We start from the raw sequence: 23,173 nt of genomic DNA on the forward strand, positions 1-23,173 counted from the left end.
AATTGGAGATTCTTGAATCTACTCAACTCTTTATTGCATAGAGATTAATACATGCGTCCTAAATAGAAGTTTGAATTGCTTTCTCCTTACTACTTCTCAAGTTAGGGTCACCAGCTAGGTTTGCCTTGGATGCTCAGTGTTAAAACTAGGGGAAGTGTCTCCTGGAATGCCTTACACTAAACAGTGGCTGACCCTTGACTTTGCCCAGGGCAACTAAAATGGTATAAGTGTTTTTCCCATCAGAATGCATTTTCTGTCAGGGAACCTAGACTTTGGTAATTAGTTTTATTTTATTCTTTGAACCGAGAATCTGCCTCAAAATAGTGACTCTGCCTCTGTTTTTATTTTCTGTCATTAAGTGTCATAAGTGGTTTTAAGATTTCATTACATAGTACTAAATTAATTCAAGTCATTCATTAGATTATAAATTATAAAGAATGAGTTTAAGATCAAGATCTTTGTTTCATGCCTTTTCTGTATGGTAGATGTCTAGTAAATAAATCTGATTGCTTTACTGATGCTACTTTGCAGTACTAAAATTCTGTTAAAGATGAACTATAGTTTTTAGTTATCCTCTGGATGAGAATGGGATGAAAAATTTGGACTATATATCATGTAAAATTCAAAGTTTTCTACAAGGATGTTGTATTGCTCTTATAGAGGCAGGTGTGTGTTTATTGACCCTAAGAAATATATATTGCCTTACCATGACATTGCAGAAGCTTTTGAGAAGCTTTCTCAGTAGTATTGAGCATTGCATCACGTTTAAGGAATAATGTACTGAAAAGCTTGACTAGAAATTAAGTTCTTTAATTTTGGGGAGATAGTTAATTTTGGGGAGATAGTTAATTTTTTCAAAACTTTATTTTGAAATGTGTTGGAACTTGAACTCATCACCCTGATATCAAGATCTGAGCTGAGAACAAGAGTCAGATGCTTAACTGACTGAGCCACCCAGACACCCCCTAGAACTAATGTTTTGTTTTAGTTTTGGCATTTAAATATGTGTGGCACTTAGGCATGAGTAAACAAAAGGCTAACAGAAATAATTAGCTTAACTTCCTTTGCAGGCTAATGGTCACATAAATAAAAGTAGCATTTATTAGGCTTAACTACTTCTTTATTTAGGAAAACTTCTTTTGATTGGGATTTTTATTTTCTCCTAGGTGCTGTTGATCCTTCTAAGTTTTGGCATAATTTGCTACCATGTGTAGAATATATTTTCTAGTGGTACTTGAAATAGTTATATTCAAGGACAAAGGGGAACCTCTGGAATACCATTTGGTATACTTTCTCCACATTTGCAGTGGTTTTATTAAAAAGTCTCATTTTTACTAGTTTATAAACAGAACAGAGGGTTATAAGAGATTAAATTAAATGTGGCCCTCTTTCTAAATGGCTACCAATGTACTTTTTCTGAACGCAGCATTTCAAGTAACCAGAAGATAAGACTCATCCTTTTTAAACATATATAATGAGTACTTGGCAAATATTTATTGGTTTGAATTCATACTTTTTCTGTGAAAGGCAAACCACTTATTTATCTGATCATTGTTCTTAATTGACGTAATCTTAACCTCAACCTAAACCAATGAAAGGTATTCCTTGTTGTGACAGAATTGTAAATAAGGAAATTCAGAATCAAATCTGAAGAATATAGTCTTACACCTTTAGTGGTAATGTGTCTAAAATTATTTAAAGTAGTTGATGAATGAACTTCTCTATTTTTTTATGTTTAGAAAGCAAAGACTAATAGTTTTTGATTATTTAAAATTCAGTTTTTATTTACATTCCCACCAGTAGTTCCTTTTCTCCACATCCTTGCCAGTATTTGTTATTTTGTGGCTCTTTGATAATGGCCATTCTAACTGGTGTGAGGTGGTATCTCATGGTGGTTTAGATTTTGGCTATTTGTATATCTTTTTTGGAAAAATACCTATTCAGGTCCTCTGCCCATTTTAAAATCTGAGATATATATTTGTATGTACATCTATATACATATCTATATATGTATATATATATATATATATATATATATATATATACACCCCTACGTGTGTGTGTGTGTGTGTGTGCGTGTGTATTTTATATATGGCTGTTCAGTTGTATGAGTTTCTTATATATTTTGGATATTAAATCCTTTTTACAGGGGCATCTGGGTGGCTCAGTTGGTTAGGTGTCCAACTTTTATCTCAGCTCAGGTTTCCATTTCAAGGTCTTAAGGTCAAATCCCATGTTGGGCTCTGGTGGGTATGGAGCCTACTTTAAACAAAAACGTATTAGGTACATGATTTGGAAATACTTTTTTATATTCCATATGTTGCCTTTTCATTTTGTTGATGGTTTCCTTTGCTGTACAGAAGCTTTTTAGTTTGATGCAGTCCTGCTTGTTTATTTTTGCTTTTGTTGCCTTTGCTTTTGGTGGCAAGTCCAAAAAAATTATTGCCAAGACTGATGTCAAGGAGCTTACCCTCTATGTTTTCTTCCAGGAGTTTTATGGTTTCAGGCCTTATGTGCAAGCTTTTAACTCATTTTGAGTTGATTTTTGTGTATGGTATTAAGATAGGGATCCAATTTCATTCTTTTGCATGTGACTGCCCAGTTTTCCCAACACCATTTATTGAAGAGACTATCCTTTTCCCATTGTATATTCTTGACTACTTTGTAGTAAATTAATACACCATATATGCTTGGGTTTATTTCTGGGCCCTTTATTCTGTTCCATTGATTTATGTGTTTGTTTTTATACCTGGCACTTTTAAAAATTTTTACTTATTAAAGATTTATATTTGAAAGAGACAGCGTGAGTGGGAGGGGCAGAGGGATAGGGAGAGAGAATCTCAGGTAGAGTCTGCACTGAGCACGGAGCCCATGATGCACAGGTCCTGAGCTGAAACCAAAAGCTAGGAATACTTAACTAGCTTTGCCACCCAGGAGCCCCTTTATGCCTGGCACTTTTAAAGGTATATCTCCATGATTTTTCACCAAGATGCAGAGTAGGAGTAGGAGTAGGAGTAGGAGACCTTAGTTGTGTCTGCTCTCAGGAGTTCAGCTAGATAGCTATCAAATCATTCCGAACACCTGTGAACTCAACCAGAGTCTAAGAAAAGAATAGCTGTAACTCTTCAAATAGAAAAGTGACTGCTTTCTGTAAGGTAGGAGGGATGGAGAAGTGAATCTGAGCTGATACATGGGAAGACACACTGTGAGGGGAGGGGGCCTCTGTAAGCTGGGTATTGGAAAGTGATACAGCAGCAGAATGCGAAATCAGAACTTTTATTTTTATTTATTTATTTAAGAATCTTTTTTTTTTTTTGACAGAGAGATTGAAAGAGAGCACAAGTTGGCAGAGTGGCAGGGAGAGGGAATAGCAGGCTCCCCACCGAGCAGGGAGCCTGATGCAGGGCTTAATCCCAGGACCCTGGGATCATGACTTGAGCCGAAGGCAGACACTTAACCAACTGAGCTACCCAGGCGCCCCACAAAATCAGAACTTTTAGAAGTCTGCTATGGTGAGGGACATCCCTGCCTGAAAGGAGCTCAGGTGGTGAAGCAGGGCAGAATCCTAGGTGAGACAGTGTGGTCTTGGTGTCCCCGGGGTCATAGGAAGACAAGACAGAGGGGTACCTGAGTGCGTCAGAGTTTCCAGGCATTGGAGTGGGGAAGCTGGCTGCTCTCAGTGAGCCCAGGAGTGGGTTCTCAGCTCAGCGTTGCCATAAACTGAACTGTGGCCTGGTGGGGCAACTGCTTTCTGAGCAGGGGCCCAACAAGTGGCAGAACTGGTGGAGACCCCTGGGAGGAGTGGTGCAGGTGGTACATCAGAGTCTGCTGGGTTTAGAAACTCAAAGTGGGGTTGCCTGTCTGAGATAGAAATGCTTGGTCACAGGCTGGGTGAGCACGGAGTGGCAACCAAGACCAGGGAGGACCAGAGTGATTGACTGCTCTTCCCTAAGGGTGCGCTAAGGAGTCAGGCCCAAACTCTTGACTCTGAGGCTTGAGATAGAGAGACCACCATTTCAATCTCATCCTCTAAAGCAGTAGGGAAAGTCTTAAGGCAACAAAAGCCACATAAAGCAATCCAGTCCAGAACAGATTATTTAGCCTGGCCCCCTTGGCAAGGGCGGTGCGATTCTGCTCAGGTCAAAGACACCCGAGAATTAGGGTAACAGGCTCCTCCCCCAGAAGATCAGCAAGAACATCCAGGCAAGACCAACTTTACCAATCATTGCGAACTGCAGAACTCCAACACTAGGGGCATATGGCATACAGAATTCAAGTTTTTTCCCCCATAATTCTTAAGTTCATAATTTTATGACTTTAAATTTATTCATAATTTTATGAATAAATTCATAATTTTTTTCTCTTTCCTTTTCAACCAATTTCTTCTCAACTTTTTAAAAAAATCTTTTATTTTCAGTTTTACAGTTACATTCTAGCCTTTTATTTTATTTAATTTTGTTTTTGTATATATATTTTTCTTTCTTTACCATTCTGGGATGCAGTTTCTTCTAACAGACCAAAATACATCAGAATCTAGTGTATGGCTCTGTTCTCTTCACCTGTCTGATCATATTATCTCTCTCTCTCTCTTTCTTCTTTTTTTTTTTTTTTTTTGGTTCTGTTAAAGTCTTTTTTAAAAAAATTTTATCTTTACCGTTACATTATTTCAATGTATTTTGTTTGTGTGTATATATGTATATATATCACATATACATACATACATACATATATATATTACAGTTTTGAGATGTAGTGTTTTGTAACAAACCAACCAAAATACAGTTGCTCTGTTCTGTTCACTTGTCTGTTTATATTTTCCCCCCCTTTTTCCCTTTTAATTTCATTTTTTAAAGTTATATTCTGTCCTTTCATTGTATTTGATTTTTTACATATATAACTTCTTCTTTCTTTACAGGTTTGGGGTCTAGTTTTCTGACAAAGAGACCAAATACACACAGGATCCAGTATATTGGTCTGTTCTAGCCCCCTGTCTGATTACATTCTTTCTTCTTTCTTTCTTTATTTATTTAAAAAAAAAATTTTTTTTACAGATTTTATTTATTTGACAGAGAGAGATCACAAGTAGGCAGAAAGGCAGGCAGAGAGAGAGGAAGGGAAGCAGGCTCCCTGCTGAGCAGAGAGCCCAGTGCGGAACTTGATCCCAGGACGCTGAGATCATGACCTGAGCAGAAGGCAGTGGCTTAACCCACTGAGCCACCCCGGCACCCACATTCTTTCTTCTTAAAAAAATTTTTTTTCCCCCAGTTTTGGGTCTTACCTGATTTTTTTTTTTTAATTTAATTTTTTTTTTTTTTCAGTGTTCCTGATTTCTTTAGTGTATATTTCTCTGTGGTTGTTGTTGGGACAAAGGTCCATAACCTACAAGGGTAGAAACATTAGACTTGGAGCATACCTATCCACAGAGACCTGGCAGGCCAGAAAGGACTGGCATGATATATGCAGGTACTAAATGAGAAACATTTGCAGCCTAGAATACTTTACCAAAATAGAAGGCTGTTATTCAAAATAGAAGGAGAGATAAAAAGCTTCCAGGACAAACAGAAATTTAAAGAACTTGTGAACACCAAACTATCCCTACAAGGAATATTAAAAAGAGTCCTTTAAGCAAAGAGGGAGCCCCAAAGTTAAATAGACCAGAAAGGAACAGAGTCATTTTACAGAAATGTTGACTTTATAGGTAATACAATGGCACTAAATTCATATCTTTCAGTACTTACTCTGAATTTAAATGGGCTAAGTGCCCCCAATCAAAAGACACAGTGTATCAATTTGGATAAAAAAAGCAAGGCCCACTGATAAGCTGTCTGTAAGAAACTTATTTTCGACCCAAAGACACTTCCAGATTTAAAATTGGTGGGTGGGGACCATACATTATGCTAGTGGACATGAAAATAAAGCTGGGATAACAATGCTTATATCATACAAATTAGATTTTTTTTTAAAGATTTTATTTATTTATTTGACAGAGAGAGATCACAAGTAGGCAGAGAGGTAGGAAGAGAGAGAGGGGGAAGCAGGCTTCCTGCTGAGTAGAGAGCTCCATGCAGGGCTCGATCCCAGGACCCCGGGATCATGACTTGGGCCGAAGTCAGAGGCTTTAACCCACTGAGCCACCCAGGCACCCCACAAATTAAATTTTAAAACCAACGACTGTAATAAGAGATGGGGAAGGACATTATATCATAACTAAAGGGTCTATCCAACAAGAAGATCTAAGAGTTGTAAATATTTATGCCCCTAACATGGGAGCAGCCAGTTATATAAACAAATTAATAACAAAAATAAAGAAACACATAGATAATAATACAATAATTGTAGGGGACTTTAGCACTCCCCTCACTGCAATGGACAGATCATCTAAGAAGAGGATCAACAAGGAAACAGCTTTGAATGACACACTGGACCACATGGACTTTAAGATACATTCAGAACACTCCATCCTAAAGCAACAGAAAATGCATTCTTCTTGAGTGGACATGGAACATTCTCTAGAATAGATAATATATTGGGTCACAAATCAGGTCTCAGCTGGCAACAAAAAAATTTGTATCATTCCCTGCATATTTTCAGACTGCAGTGCTTTGAATCCTGGAACTCAATCAGAAGAGGAAATTTGGAAAGAACTCAAATATATGGAGACTAAAGAGCATCATACTAAAGAATGAATGGGTCAACCAGCAAATAAAAGAAGAATTTAAAGAATTCATGGAAACAAAATGAAAACACAACTGTTCAAAACCTTTGGAATGCAGCAAAGGTAGTCCTAAGAGGAAAGTGTATAGCAATACAAGCCTTTCTAAAGAAATAAAAAAGGTCTCAGATATACAACATAACCTTACACCTAAAGGAGCTGGAGAAAGAACAGCAAATACAGCTTCCTCTTCCCAGCAGGAGAAGAGAAAAAGAAAGAGCAGAAATCACTGAAACAGAAACCAAAAGAATAGTAGAAGAGATCAACGAAACTAGGAGCTGGTTCTTTGAAAGAATAAGATTGACAGATTGGGCCAGACTAACCAAAAGGAAAGATATAGATACCGAATAGATAAAATCATAAATGAAGGAGGAGAGATTACAACCAACGCCAAAGAAATACATTATAAGAACATATTATGAGCAACTATGTGCCAACAAATTAGGCAATCTGGAAGAAATGGATACATTCCTAGAGACATATGAACTACCAAAATTGGACTAGGAAGAAACAAAACCTGAAAAGACCCATAACCAGTAAAGAGATTGAAGCAGTCATCAAAAATCTAACAAAAAGTGCTCTGTGCCAGACGGCTTCCCAGGAGAATTCTACCAAACATTTAAAGAAGAATTAATATCTGTTCTCCTGAAACTGTTCCAAAAAAAAAAAAAAAAAAAGAAATGGAAGGAAAAGTTGGCATCACAATTCCAGACTTCAAGCTCTATCACAAAGCTGTAATCATCAAGACAATATGGTACTGGCACCAAAACAGATGCAGAGATCAATGCAACAGAATAGAGAGCCAAGAAATGGACCCTTAACTCTGTGGTCAACTAATCTTCAACAAATCAGGAAAGAATATCCAATGGAAAAAAGACAAGTCTCTTCAATAAATGGTGCTGGGTATATTGGGAAGCCACATGCAGAAAAATGAAACTGGACCATTTTCTTAAACCATATGCAAAAATAGACTCAAAATGGATGAAAGACCTAAATGTGAGACAGGAATCCATCAAAATCCTAGAGGAGAACACAAGCAGCAACGTCAGTGACCTTGCCCACGGCCACTTCTTGCTAGAAAGGTCTCTAAATGCAAGCGGAACAAAGGCAAAAAGAAACTATTGAGACTTCATCAAGAAAGCAAGCTTTTGCACAGGAAAGGAAAGGAAACAGTCCACAAAATCAAAAGACAATCAGCAGAATGGGAGAAGATATTTAACAAAGGTCATTTCAGATAAAGGGCTAGTTTGTAGAATCTATAAAGAACTTATAAAACTCAACACCTAAGGAATAGATAATCTGATCAAGAAATGGGCAGAAGACATGACCAGATGTTTCTGCAAAGAAGATATCCAAATGGGGGCGCCTGGGTGGCTCAGTGGGTTAAGCCTCTCTCTGCCTTCAGCTCAGGTCATGATCTCAGGGTCCTGGGATCAGGTCCCGAGTCAGGCTTTCTGCTCTGCAAGCAGGGAGCCTGCTTCTCCATCTCTCTCTGCCTGCCTCTCTGCCTACTGATCTCTCTCTATAAAATAAATAAAATCTTAAAAAAAAAAAAAAGATTTCCAAATGGTCAACAGACACATGAAAAAATGCTCAACATCACTCAGCATCAAAGAAATACAAATCAAAACCACAATGAAATACTACCTCATACCAGTCAGAATGGCTAAAATTAACAAGTCAGGAAACGACAGATGTTAGTGAGGATGTGGAGAAAGGGGGACCCTCCTACACTGTTGGTGGGAATGCAAGCTGGTGCAGCCACTCTGGAAAACAGTATGGAGGTTCCTCAAAAAGTTGAAAATAGAACTATCCTATGACCCAGTGCCCTACTGAGTATTTACCCCAAAGATACAGATGTAATCATTCGAAGGGGCACCTGCACCACAGTGTTTATAGTAGCAATGTCCACAATAGCGAGATGGAAAGAGTGCAGATATCCATTGACAGATAAATGAATAAAGAAGATGTGGTAATATACGTACATACACACACACACATATACACCATATATATGGTATGCATATATATACATATATACACACATGCATCTATATGTACATACACACACATACACATACACATACACATACAGTGTAACACTATTCAGCCATCAAAAAATGAGCTCTTAACCATTTGCAGTGATGTGATTGGAATTAGAGGGTATTATGCTAAGTGAAATAAGATAATTAAATGATCTCACTCATGTGGAACCTAAGACGCAAAATAGAGGATCTTAGGGTATGAGAGGAAAAAAACCAAAAGATAAAATCGGAGAGGGAGACAAACCATAAGAGACCCTTAATCATAGGAAACAAATTGAGGGTTGCTGGAGGGGTGGGAAGTGGGGTGGGGGGATGGATAACTGGGTGACATGTAAGCAGGGCATGTGATGTAATGAGGACTGGGTATTAAGTAAGACTGATGAATTACTGACTTCTATCTCTCTGAACCCAATAATACATTATATGTTAATTGAATTTGAATTAAATAATAAATAAATCTCTTCATATTCATTTAATTATCACAATGCTATAAGATAGGTACTCTAATTTGTTCTCTCTTTACGTGTGAAGAAAATTGAGCTACGGTTTATTTATTTTTAAAGATTTTATTTATTTGACAGAGAGAGAGAGAGATCACAAGTAGGCAGAGAGGCAGGCAGAGAGAGAGGCCGAAGCAGGCTCCCTGCTGAGCAGAGAGCCAGATTCCAGGCTTGATCCCAGGACCCTGAGACCATGACCTGAGCCGAAGGCAGAGGCTTAACGCACTGAGTCACCCAGGTGTGCCCCTTCCCTTTTTTTAAGGATTTTATTTATGAGCTACAGTTTAGATAAGTGATTTACTCCAGGGCTCACTGCTAATAAGAGGCTGGATAGAGCTTATGTCCAGGCAGCCTGGTTTCACGGTCCATTCTTTACCACTAAGGAATATTAGAAATTCTATAATAGAAGAATAGAAAACCAAAACAATTAGATTCACTTACCCTAGAAATAATCAGTACTAAAATGGACTAGATGATGGCAATGAGGAACAAATATTGCCGTATTGTTTCTTCCATTTTAGCTAGATAATCTCTAGTGTAGGTTGAGATTTTCTCTCTTCTATGTGTGTGGTTACTAGTAATGTGAATGCTTTTTTATGTTATGTTCCTTTTAATTTTTTGTAACTTTTTCTGTTTTTTTTTTTTTTTGTTGTTGTTGTTGTTGTTGTTGTTGTTGTTCCTATAAGAGATTGTTTTCTCATATTTATTAGGAATTTTGGCCATCATCCCCCCCAAACCATTTATAATAATTATTTTTTAGCTGCTTTGGAAAGTGTTTACTGATCTTTAAATAGGTACTTAATTGCAGACTGGCTCAAGGCATAGTTAAAAATCTCTTGGATTTTAAATTAAACAGATCCCCCCCCACCAACCCTGTTTAATCATAATTCTGAAAGGAAATATGTGTGTGTGTGTGTATGTGTATTTTTTTTCTTAAAGATTTCATTTGTCAGAGAGAGAGAGAGCGAGAGCACACAAGCAGGGAGAGCAGCAGACAGAGGGAGAAGCCAGATGCTCTGCTGAGCAGGGAGTCCAATGTAGGACTTGATCCCAGGACCCTGGAATCATGACCTGAGCTGAGGGCAGATGTTAATCAGCTGAGCCACCCAGGCATCCCAGGAAAAATACTTTTTAGATCTAATTATAAGGTTTCCAGAATTTTAATTTTATACCATGAACATTTATTGGCTAGTAGTGGCAATAATGACTGCATTTATTGAGACCCGGCCTGACTCTGCAGCTCTGTGCTAGAAAAAAGGTTGTCTTTTATTGTTCTTAATGTGGTGAAGAAGAAAGTCATACACAAAGGGGTTAATATAGTTTAGAAAATGCTGTTATTGGAATTTTAAATGATATATTGGGAGAGCACAAAGAAGACATTTAGAGCACGTTAATTCCGAACTGCGACCTTTAAAGAAGGTAGAGAAGGAAAATAATTTGGAGTCATTAAAGGACCTAATCTGTTGGGAGGCAGTGATTAGTTATGTATGTTTGGAGAGTGTTTATAGGGGAGCTGGAATGGGTGAGGCTGGAGTTGGAGGAAATAGAAAGTGGGCTGTCAATTGGTGAAGAACTTTGGCAAATTTAAGTAGTTTGAGTTTTATTTAAAATGCAGGAAGGAACCTATAAATTTATATGAACAGGAGAATGATGTAAATATATTTGATTTTCAAAAGGTAACTGGCGATAGGGGTTGAGGATGACTTGGGTGGCCTTACTTCAGAGGGAGATTCTTGCAGCAGTCCAGCCAAAGATGTGATCTGTGATGGTGGGCATGGAGACGAGAGATCTAATTTCAATTAGTATTTACAAAATGGACTAAATAGTTTTACAAACTGATTACCTTAAGGGTTAAGTAAAAGAGGTGTTCTCTGGATTTATTTGTATTTAATTCAGTCATACATTGATTTCTACTGATAGTAGAATTGGGGCAGTTGAGGGCCACTGTTCTGAACTTTGCGCAGAAGTACTTTGTACAGAAGTACTTTGTACTTGTTAACATTTCAGAGGTGTTGAAATGTGAGATATGTGCATCTTCTGGCATACAAGGGTAAATATGCTTTGACATTTTGTTTTGTTCTGTGTTTTTTTTTTTTTTTTTGTAAAACAGTTGGTTCTCAATCCACTGATAACCTGCATTTTGAGAAATACTGCAGTTTATATTTATGATTTGTGTCATATGCAGCTTTTGTATGTAAAAGTAAATCTGCTTTGTTATTTTTATTTTCTTCTGGCTTAGAGTTGTCATTTAAAAAATTCAGTAAGATTAGTTATTCTTCTAAGTGCAGTTATAGATATATAACATATTGTGGAAGACTTGATATTGTATGCATCTTTGCTTCCAACTTAAAAAAAAAAAAAGCTTCGAAAAGAAGCTTGATGCTGATCTTGTATTTTCCAGAGAATGACTAGTTTTTAATTACTAGTTTTTAAATAGTTTTTAAATTTTTGTTTTTAAATAAGTTATCCCTAGGCATTCAGTATTTATATGTAAAAGAATTGAAATTGGTGTTAAAAAATACACTGTTTTCCAAAGAGAAGTTCTAGTGTGGTGTCTTGGTATCTTTGCTATTCTTACAGAAGTGCTTCTGTCTTTGTTCTAGAGAAAACTGATTTTACAGTCAAACATTCAGTTGCTCTAATATGACAGGACCTAGGTAAGACTTTATTGTTACAGGCCACTGAGACTTATTTTAATATTTTAAAGTCCATAGCATGTCTCTAGAAATTGAGTAGTTCCCATTTCAGTAGCATAGTCATATAAATACTGTGTAAGAAAATTTTTCTTATTTTTCCTGCTAAGCATAGTTCACTTATAGTTCTTAACTGCTTTGTGATCTGGATTGACTTGAGTAGAGACAAAACATGTCATTTTCAGAATGAATTAATTCAATCTAAATTAAAGATTAGAGTATTATTTTATTCATAATATTTGTTAATTATCTTTAGTGTCCTAAGCATATAGTATAAATTGGATCTTTTTAAAAAAAGAAGTGTAGTTGACCTTTAAACAGTGCAGGAATTAGGGGTGCCAGTCTGCTGTGCAGTCAAATGTGTATGAATTTTTTGACTCTTTGAAAACTTAACTACTAATAGCTTGATATTGATTGGGAGGTCCTTATAGATAACATAAACAGTTGATTAATGCATATCTTATATGTTATATCTGTTATGTACTAGATTTTTACAATGAAGTAAGCTAGAGAAAAAACATTAAGAAATTCACAACAGAAAATACAATACTGTGTTGTATTTGTCAATACCTAAGTTTATATCATCTGTGTACAAGATGAACTGTCTCTATCTGTATCAATATTTTCCTAAATAATACAAAACACTGTCGTTGTTATACATGTAACCTAATGCTAGATACCAGAAATGAAAAGATAGTTCGAAAAAGAAAATTCATATATATTTACAGGTATAAGGATTCATGCATTGATAATGAAGAAGCAATAATATGATTGCTCATCAGTAGCCTAGCCTATGCATTAATGAATGAATCATTATAACATTTTAATGGCGTATAGTATTACATTTATATTCATAATACATTGTTGGAAACAGTGTTACATTTTTTTAAAAACCACTTATGTGTGATGATAAGCTGATAGAGTTTTCGTTACTAGAGAGAGGGGCATACTATAAGGTAATGTAATTCTTTGAAACCAAAGTTACAAAACTGAGAAAACTAACACATTATTGATTTGATATTTAATATTACTCATTTTATGCCTGTGTGAAGATAGGCTATCCACTACCATACAGGTTTTTTACAGGCAGTTATGATAATGGCACAAAAACATCTCATGCAGTTCTTGCTGTACAATTATTAGATTTTCATGCGAAGTCACACGTGTATACAGCGGGTAAGTTTATTAACTGTATGGCATGATGATTATTTACTGTTCATTAAGTGGAGGTAGATAATCAGAGAGGTCTTTATTCTTGTCTTCATGTTGAAGGCTAAGGAGGAGGAGAAAGAGGAGGGGGGTTGGTCTTTCTTTACTATAAGTGGTAGAGGTGGACGAGGTGGAGGAAGTGGTTGGGGAGGCAGTACAGACAAGCACACTGGGTGTAACTTCACATGAATACATCATCATTCTGTCTGACTTCTTGACTTTCTCATTTCTCAAAAAATGTTACTAAGTAGTACCAGTCATTCTTCTGTTTTCTTTAGTTTTTAGCGCTTGCGTCGTGGAATAGCCCATGTTGTAAAAAAAAGTCAAAGCAGTCTTGAGTAATCAGAACCTTTCTGCCAGATTGTTCAATGTCAGTTTGTTTTCTGGCACTGCTGCTTCTATGTCTTCTCTCTAATTGTCTGGCATTGGTTCAGAAGCTCTCCTCTCTAAGTCATCTTCTGTTTATTTCTCAGGGATTATATCTATTAGCTCTTGAATTTCTCCAAGATCCGTATCTTGAAAGCCTCAGTTTCCACTTACTTTGCCATTTCCACAATCTCTTTCATTATTCCTTTGGCTGGCTCTGTTGTAAATCCTGTGAAGTCATACACAACATCTTGACACAGTTTCCTCCAGCAGGAATTTATTGTTTTGGGGTTGATGGCTTTCACAGCTTTTTCTATGACGATGGTATCTTGAGTGGTGTAATCCTTCCCAAACTTTCATGATGTTCTCTCTATTGAGGTTCTGTTCCATGGCATTCATAATCCTTTCCACAGGGAACCATGCAAAATGAATCTTAAAGGTCCTTATGACCTCTTGATTCAGAGGTTGAGTTTGAGAGATTGTATTGGGGCACTTTGATATCTTTGGTACTGAACTCACAAGATTTTAGGTGGTCAGGGGCTTTGTCAGATATCAAAAGCACTTTAAAATACAATCCCTGGGACGCCTGGGTGGCTCAGTTGGTTAAGCAGCTGCCTTCGGCTCAGGTCATGATCCCAGTGTCCTGGGATCGAGTCCCACATCGGGCTCCTTGCTCCACAGGGAGCCTGCTTCTCCCTCTGACTCTGCCTTCCACTCTGTCTGCCTGTGCTCGCTCTCTCTCTGACAAATAAATAAATAAAATCTTAAAAATAAAATAAAATACAGTCCCTTTCTGGCAAGTTGCTTCCTGACTTGAGGGACAAAGCATCAATGGAACCAGTCTAGAAAAAGGGTTCTTGTTCAGGCCTTCTTGTTTTGCAACCAAAAGACTGGCTGCTGATTGTTAGTTACCTTTTTCCTTCAAAGCTGGGGGTTAGAAGCTTTTTAGATAAGGACAGTCCTGACCACACGCCGGACTGCATTTGCACAGAGCGACTGTTAGCCCAGCCCTTCCTGCATTAAGTTTTGGTGCTCACTCCTCTTCCTTACTAATACATCTTTTGTGGCCATTTCTTTCAGAGTAACACCCTTTCGTCTGCCTTTAAAAACCTGTACAGGCAGATATCCTTTCTCATCAATGATTTTCATAACAGCATCTGGGAATTCATCTGCTGCCTCTTGGTGGGCAGAAGCTGTTTCTCCTGTTATCTTGAACTTTTTTAAGCCAAATTTCTTTCTAAAAACTATCAAATCATTCTGTGCTGGCATTAAATTCTTCAGCTTTATATCGTTTACCTTCTTTTTGCTTTAAGTTGTCATGTACTGTAATGACTTTGCTTTTTCTCAAATCATACTAATCTTTAGGTATGCCATTCTTACACAACCTTGCACCTACCTAAAAGCTGTATTTTCAATACAAGATAAAAAGGTATTTCACAGAAAGTTCAAGTTCTTTACTCTTGCTTGTGTAGCTGCAGTCACAGCTTCACAAATTTCCTTTTCATTTTTAACAATGATCTTTATGCTGGATTCATTTATTCAGAAATGGAAGGCAACTACAGGTACAGACCTCAAACTATAGTACATATCAAGCATTCAACTTATTCTTTCTAATGTCCTGGCTTTTTTTTTTTTTTTTTTTTTTTGCACTTCTTGGATGCATTTCTAGCATCACTAGTGACACTGTGTATGGGTCCCATGGTGTTGGAGATTTATGTTATTGAACACAACATGATGTTTTCATGTTTTCTTTCATATGCAAGAACCACAAGAGATCGCTTTTTACTGTGATACACAATGTACTAGAGATGATTAGCATCACATGGATTTTTAAGTGGATAATAGCAATGAGAGGCGGCTACAAAATTATAACATTAATACAGTATGTATGTACTATGGTTAATTTTATGCAATTATGATTTATTTCTACATCTTTGTGTTTACATTTCTCTTGACTTTAAATGGCACCATGTGTGAAATGTTTGTGTAAGTTTTGATTAATTCTAACTTCTTATCATAGGTTTGTATGTATTTTATGGTAGTGATAAAATAGGACTCATATTTATATGTGTTTTGTGCACTCATGACAAACCTTTTTCTTAATTTTTTTTTGGTATCTCTAGGCTAGTTGGTTTATTTGTAAGTTTTTTCATATTGTCACAAATCTCCAAAAAGTTTTCTGATAATGTTTACTTAAAAATATTCTGTGTATACGGGAGGCACTCAGTTCAAACCTATTGTTGTTCAAGGGTCAACTATAATGTTAGAAGTCTAAACACTTTTACTTTCTCTCACTATCAGTAAGATTGGACATTCTTTCATATTTTTGTCATTACATATATTCCTAGCCTATTTATGCTATTTTCTGGTTATCTTAAAAAATATTTGTCCATACCTGAGGATCTGATTGAGGAAAACATTATGGATAGATCAGAGTTAGAGCAGACCTGGTTACAGAATACTTCACTTGTTGCTTTAATGTGTGAGTGATTAATCAAATGAATTAAGGTAAGTCCCATTCTGAGAAAGGCCTAGAATCTATTAGGTTTTAAGTGGTTGTTCTGGACATCAAAGCTGGCTGTGTGTCTCTCTGGTCAGTATTTTAAAATTTTGAGTTAGTTTAAATGTATAAGGGAGGTGTGTTTTTTTGTTTGTTTGTTTTGTTTTGTTTTCTGAGATAGAGAGAGAGTGAGAAAACTTGTTGGTGGGGGTAGGAAGGAAGAGAAAGAATCGTAAGCAGGTTTCATGTCCAGCACTGAACTGAATGTGGGGCTTGATCTCACAATCCTGAGATCATGACCTGATCCAAAATCAAGAGTCATATGCTTAACTGACTGAGCCACCTAGGCACCTCTAAATGTATATGGTTTTTAAGGCTACTTATTTACCTTATATATCTATAAAACCAAAACAAATTTAATTCATAAATGATATGAAAATAGAAATTTAAACTAGTATTAACATGGCATGGTGTTTTAGTAAAACGGTATCTTTAATGTTAGGATTAGTATTGGTAGAAAATAGCTTCAGGTCTGGTTTTATTAATCTTTATGAATTTTTATTTTTAATATTAAATACAGAGAGAGGCTTTTTCAAAAATAGTGGCAAAATGATTTAATCCATTTTATGGACATGTTTTTTATTTTGTGATCCTTACGTTAAATCTAAAAACTTTATTTTTTCTAATTGCTAGAAGGTACTCCTTATATGGCAGTTTCAATGGTGTGTCAGTTTGCAATTCTGTGAAGATATCTTGTTTCATATCAGGATGATAAATGCCCCATACATTATTTTCTCTTTACTTAGAAACAGCTGCATTTGTGAACAGAGCACAAATGCGGGCATTGAAATTATTGATAATAAATCTGTTTTAAGGTAGCTATTCAGATCATCTGTAGTATGCTTTTTAATTTTTTAAAAATGTCATTGAATGAAAGCCCCAAATTCTTGTGTAGAACTTGTTAACTTCCACAAATAAGTTTCAGGCTCCAATTTGAGAATCACGGCGTTCATCATTAATAAAGATATGTGTTTCTATAGCTTTTATATAAAATTCAATAAATTTAAAATTGCTTTTTAAGATTACCATAACTTTTTAAAGATTTTATTTATTTATTTGAGAGAGAAAGCATGTGTGTACACTCTGCATGGGGGTGGGGGGAGAGGGAGAAAGAAAAGCCTACTCCCAGCTGAATGAGGAGCCTGACAGATCCCAGGACCCTGAGATTGTGACCTGAGCTGAGGGCAGATGCCCAAATGACTGAGCCACCCAGGCGCCCCTCAGATTACTGTAACTTTTATGAACTAGTTATAAGTGATTCACAGACTAGCATTCTTCCTTGGATATACTTTGTGTGGCATTGTAATGGACAAAAATTTAAAAATGAAGTAAGAAGAAAAAAGTAAGATGGTTATGTCAGAAAAAGGCAAATAAAAATTAAGTTAAAGTGGACAAGATAACTGAAAATAAAGACCAGGAGAACATTAAAAAGTGATGTTAGCCAAAAAAAGATTTAATATCACTCAAAAGGGAAAATTGAGAAAAAGTCATGATGATGCTATGGTGTTAATCTTTTATGAAAACATAACTAAAGAAATAAATACAAAATGATTTTAAATGTTAAATGATTAGGATACAGTAGAAAAAATTTATTTTCCATGAGCATGTTCCACTTAAATTGTTATGCAATATTATTCAATTAGGCTTTTCCTGGGCCCCAGTTCTCAACTGATTGCTCTGTGTGGTATCACAGATGTATGCATATCAGATATTCTAGAGCAGAGTGCTGACATTTCCAGACAGATAGATAGGTTTGACGTTTTAAATAAAACAGCAGTATGTGTTTCAATGTTCAAAACCTATGAGTAGAAATCCAGGTCCTTTAGTAGAGGAAGCTGTGAAATCAGCATTGAATTTTTAGGTGTACAGTATGTAAGTTTATTTGATGCATCTTAGATATCATTGATCTATTTTAATTATTTGATGCAGAAAATAACTTTTTTTATGTGTATTTTTTTCTAAGTTCAGAAAAGATCTTTTCTGTCTACTTGTAGATATTATAAGTATGCTAATTTTTGCATATTTTTCTTTGTAGGCCCAGATTATTCTTCATCAGCATGGTTACCTGGTAATGAATCATTGTGGCAGGCCACAAGTGTTACATCTACCCATCGAAATAATCATATCAGGAGACATAGTATAACTTCTGACAGTGGTGACACCGGCATTGGAACTTCCTGTTCTGACAGTGTGGAAGGTGAGCTGAAATTCTTAGTGTTTAGACATGAGCCTCCAGAGAATGCTTGTGATTGAGAATATTTAAGGGATGTGTTCTGTTTTCCAAAATAAATTATAAAGTAATATTTGAATATTTAACAATAAGTAATAATGTTTAGTGTTATAATTATATCAAATGAAATTATCCCTCTGATCATATTACTTTTCCCACATCACTTTTTAAACTATTTGTTTTGATATAATTATAGATTTCACAGGCAATTTTAAGAAACAGTACAGTGATTGGATGCACCCTGTATTCAGTACCTCCCACCTCCATCCATGGTAATACCTCACAAAACTGCAGTGCACTATCACAACCAGGATATTGATATTGATACAGTCAAAACATAGATTGTTTCTTTTCTTTTCTTTAAAAGATTTTTATTTCTTTGAGAGAGAGAGAGAGAGCATAAGAAGGGGGAGGGTCAGAGGGAGAAGCAGATTCCCTGCTGAGGAGAGAGCCTGATGTGGGACTTGATCCTTGGATTCCAGGATCATGACCTGAACTGAAGGCAGTTGCTCAACTAACTGAGCTACTCAGGTGCCCTACAGAACGTTTCTATCACCACAGTATGCACCTCATGTTGGTCATCCTCCCCTTAACTTTTGGAAACCACTACATCTAGTCTCCCATTTTTATAATTTCGTCATTTCAAGAATGCTGTATAAATGGAATCATATAGTATGTAACCCTATAATATTGGCTTTTTTCTTTGACAATTCATCCAGATCGTTGCATATATAAATAGTTCATTTCTCTTATTGCTAAGTAGTATTCAGCAGTGGTGGTGTTAGGTAAACTACATTTTGGTTAAGCATTTTCCCACTAAAAGCCATGTGCGTTGTTTCAGTTTTGACTATTGGAAATAGAGCTGCTCTAACCATCCATGTCCAGGAACACAGTTGCTGGTTGTATGGCATTTGAATGTTTAGTTTTTAAGGAAATTGTCATACTGTTTCTCAGAGTGATTATTTCATTTCCGTCAGCAATGGAAATGGGTTATTGTGAGTGATCCGGTTTTTTCTTCATTCTTGTTAGCACCGGTGGCTTTTTTTTTTTTTTTTAAAGATTTTATTTATTTATTTGACAGACAGAGATCACAAGCAGGCAGAGAGGCAGGCAGAGAGAGAGAGAGAGAGAGAGAGAGAGAGAGAGGAGGAAGCAGGCTCCCTGCTGAGCAGAGAGCCCGATGTGGGGCTCGATCCCGGACCCTGAGATCACGACCTGAGCTGAAGGCAGTGGCTTAACCCACTGAACCACCCAGGCGCCCCACACCGGTGGTTTTTAATTCTAACCTTTCTGATGGGAGTGTAGTGATACTTCATTGTGGTTTCAATTTTCATTTCCTTAAAGATTAATAATATTGACTGTTTCTTCATATGTTTACTTTCCATCTGTCTTCTTCAGTGAAATGTTTCTTCATGTCTTTTGCCTCTGTTTTAATCAGATTATTATTTTTTTTTTACTGTTGAGCTTTTAGAGTTCTTTCTGTATTTTAGACATTAATCCTTTGTTCGCTGTATGGTTTGCAAATATATTCTTCCATTCTGTAGCTTGTCATTTCATCTTCTAACAGTGTCTTTTGCAGAACAAAAGTTTTAAAATGAATAGTTTGATGAATAGTTATAATTTTAGAACTGTATATAAGGATTGTGCTTTTGGGGTCAAGTCTATGAACCCTGCATAGTCCCAGATCTTGAAGATTTTTCTCTTTTTGCCTTGAAGTTTTATCATTTTTTTTTTCTATTTAATTCTGTGATCCATTTTTTAGTTAATTTATTATAAAACAAGTGTGTTTTGGTGTTCCCAAGATCACTTTTCAGCTCAGTGATTTGCTGGAAAGAATTCCAGAACTCAGAGAAGCTGTCATGCTAATGATTATGGTTTATTACAGCTGAAGGATACAGAGTTAAATCAGCAATAGAAAAAGAAGCAAAGGGCAGGGTCTAGGAGACACTAGGCCCAACCATTTGTCCTCTCCCAGTGGAGTTGTGTAGACCGTGTTTCATTTTCCCCGCAGTGATTTGTGAGAGCACGTAAATGTTGCTAACCAGGCAAAGTTACTTAAGCCTTGGTGTCCAGGATTTTTATTGTGGGTTGGTTATGTTGGCATGATTGACTCCTTGTGTGGATGACATTAGTCACTAGCCTTTGAGAACTCAACATTTCAAAGCACCCATCATAAATCACATTATTAGTGTAGACTATATGAACTAACTCAAGGTCCCCAGGTAAACAAAGACAGTCTTATTAGGCAGGGTATTCCAAGGGTTTAGAGGTTACCTCTTAGGAGCCAAAGATAAGGGCCAAACCTTTTTTGTAATATGCGGGATGTTGAAAACCCTGATATGCTGACTTTAATCCTTTTTGCACAGTGTGAGACTAAGATTGGAATTCATTTTCTTTGCCTAATAAGTCTCAAAAATGGGTAGAATAATTATTCCCATTTTTCTTTTTCAAAACTGTTTTAACTATTCTCATTTCTTTTCTTTTCTTTTCTTTTTAAGATTTTATTTATTTATTTGACAGACAGAGATCACAAGCAGGCAGAGAGGCAGGCAGAGAGAGAGAGAGAGAGAGAGAGAGGAGGAAGCAGGCTCCCTGCTGAGCAGAGAGCCCCGGGACTCGATCCCAGGCTCCTGGGATCATGACCGTAGCCAAAGGCAGAGGGTTTAACCCACTGAGCCACCAAGGCGCCCTTCCTTTGCTTTTCTGTATAAGTTTTAATTTATCTATAGCTACAAAAAAATCTTGCTGGGAATTATATAGGAATTGTATTATCCGTTTATCAGGTTGGGGAGAATTGACATGTTTACTCTCTTGAGTTTTCTAGTTCATTAACATGATATAGGTCTCCATTTACTTAAATTTCAATTTTACTCACCAGTATTGTATCTGTTTTGTTAGAATTAAACCTGAGTATTTCATTTTTTTCTTTTTTCTTTTTTTTGGAGTGATTGTAGATGGCATTGTATTTCCCGTTTTGGTGTCAATATGTTGTTACTATATAGAAATAAGTAAATTTTTTTATGTTTATCTTGTGACATCGTTGAACCTCTTTAGTTGTAGGAGATTTTTTGGTAGATGTCTTGGGACTTTATAGACAATCATGTCATCATAAATAAGATGTTTTTCCTTTCTAATCTATGTCTTTTATTTCCTTTTCTTCACTTATCATTACAGTAACCAGACCATCCAGAATAGCATTGAAGATGAGTAGTAGAAGTAGACATTTTTATCTTACAGATAAAGTGCTTAGTCTTACACTGTTAAGTAGTTGTATGATCGTTGTTAGCTGTAGGTTTTTTGTAGATCTCATTTATCAATTTGAGGAAATTTCCCTCTAGTCGTACTTTGCTGGGGGTTTTTTTGGTTTTTTTAAATGATGAATGGATATTGGATTTTGCAAATGTTTTTTCTGTATCATTTGATAAGTGATGTTCTTCATTAGCTTTTTGATATGGTGGTGGCAGATTTCCATAGCTTGATTTTTTGAAAATTGAGTTGGCTTTCCATCCCTGGAACTCCACTTGGTCATAAGGTAGAATTATGTTTATGTATTGCTAAATTCTATTAATATTTTGTTAAGGAATTTTTCTGTGTATCCATAAGGAGTATTGTTCCATAATTTTCTTTTTAGGGGGATTGCCTTGTCCTGTTTTGATGTCTGGATGATACTAGCTTTATAAAATGAATTGGAAAGTATTCTCTCCTTTTTTCTGGAAGAGACTGTATAGAGTGACATTGATTCTTTAGATGTTTGGTAGAATTCTTTACTGAGACCCTCTGGGTCTAGAGATTTCTTTTTTTATAGTTTTAAAGTCCTGAATTCATTCTCCTTAATAATTATACGGTTATTCAAATTATGCCTTTTTTTTTTAAAGATTTTATTTATTTATTTGACAGAGTAAGAGAGATCACAAGCAGGCAGAGAGAGAGTAGGAGGCAGGCTCCCTGCTGAGCAGAGAGCCTGATGTGGGGCTCGATCCCAGGACCCTGAGATCATGACCTGAGCCGAAGGCAGAGGCTTAGCATACAGAGCCACCCAGGCGCCCCTCAAATTATGCCTCCCAGAAGGGGAGTCCCCCCACCCAGAAGTGGCCCATTTTGTCTAAGTTGTCAAATTAATGTGTGTAGAGTTGTTCATAGCATTTCCCTATTATCTGTTGATGTCTGTAGCCTCTGTAGTGATACCACCTTCTATTCCATTTCTGGTACTGGTAATTTGCGTCACATTTCCTTTTTTATTTTTTAGTTTTAGTAAGTTTGTCAATTTTATTGACCTTTTCAAAGGATCAATTCTTTATTTCATTTTCTTTTTTCTCTTTTAAGTTTCAGTTATTTCTGCTCTTTATTATTTACTTGTTTTTGCTTTGGATTTATTTTGCTGTTTTTCTCAGCTTTTAAGGTAGATGATTAGTGGTTTTGAAACTTTTACTCTTTTGAGGTGGATGCATTTGGTGCTATAAATTTTTCCAAGCATGGTTTTGACTGTGTCCTACAAATTTTGATATTTTATGTTGTCATTTAGTTGTTTTCTTAATTTACCTTGAGACTTTCTTCTTGACCTCAGGGTTATTTAGTAGTATGTTGTTTAGTTTCAAAGTTTTTGCATTTTTATGCTATCTTTCTGTTACTAATTTCAAGTATTTGAAAATTACTAATTTCAAATTAAATTATTAATTTCAGTGATTCTGTTGTGGTTAGAACACTATGATTTCAATTATAAATTTTTTGAGGTTCCTTTAGGTCTTAGTCTGTGGTTTATACAGTATATGTTTTGTGGGCACTTGAAAACAATATATATTTTGCTGTTGTTGGGTTGATTAGATCCTGTTGGTAGATGGTGTTTTTGACTTTTTGTATA

General features: G+C 36.1%; 1 protein-coding gene across 5 annotated transcripts in view; it reads left to right on the plus strand.

Annotated features, from left to right (window-relative positions):
• CEP85L (centrosomal protein 85L) overlaps positions 1 to 23,173 on the plus strand; it is a 223,697-nt gene that overhangs the window by 55,508 nt on the left and 145,016 nt on the right. For all 5 annotated transcript variants that reach the window (XM_082730950.1, XM_082730949.1, XM_082730951.1 and 2 more), the window contains one exon: positions 18,121 to 18,282. In XM_082730950.1, the coding sequence (XP_082587076.1) occupies positions 18,121 to 18,282 (162 nt within the window). The remainder of the gene's footprint in view (positions 1 to 18,120; positions 18,283 to 23,173) is intronic.

Source organism: Mustela nivalis, assembly GCF_964662115.1.
Source record: "Mustela nivalis genome assembly, chromosome: 5".
NCBI lineage: Eukaryota > Metazoa > Chordata > Mammalia > Carnivora > Mustelidae > Mustela > Mustela nivalis.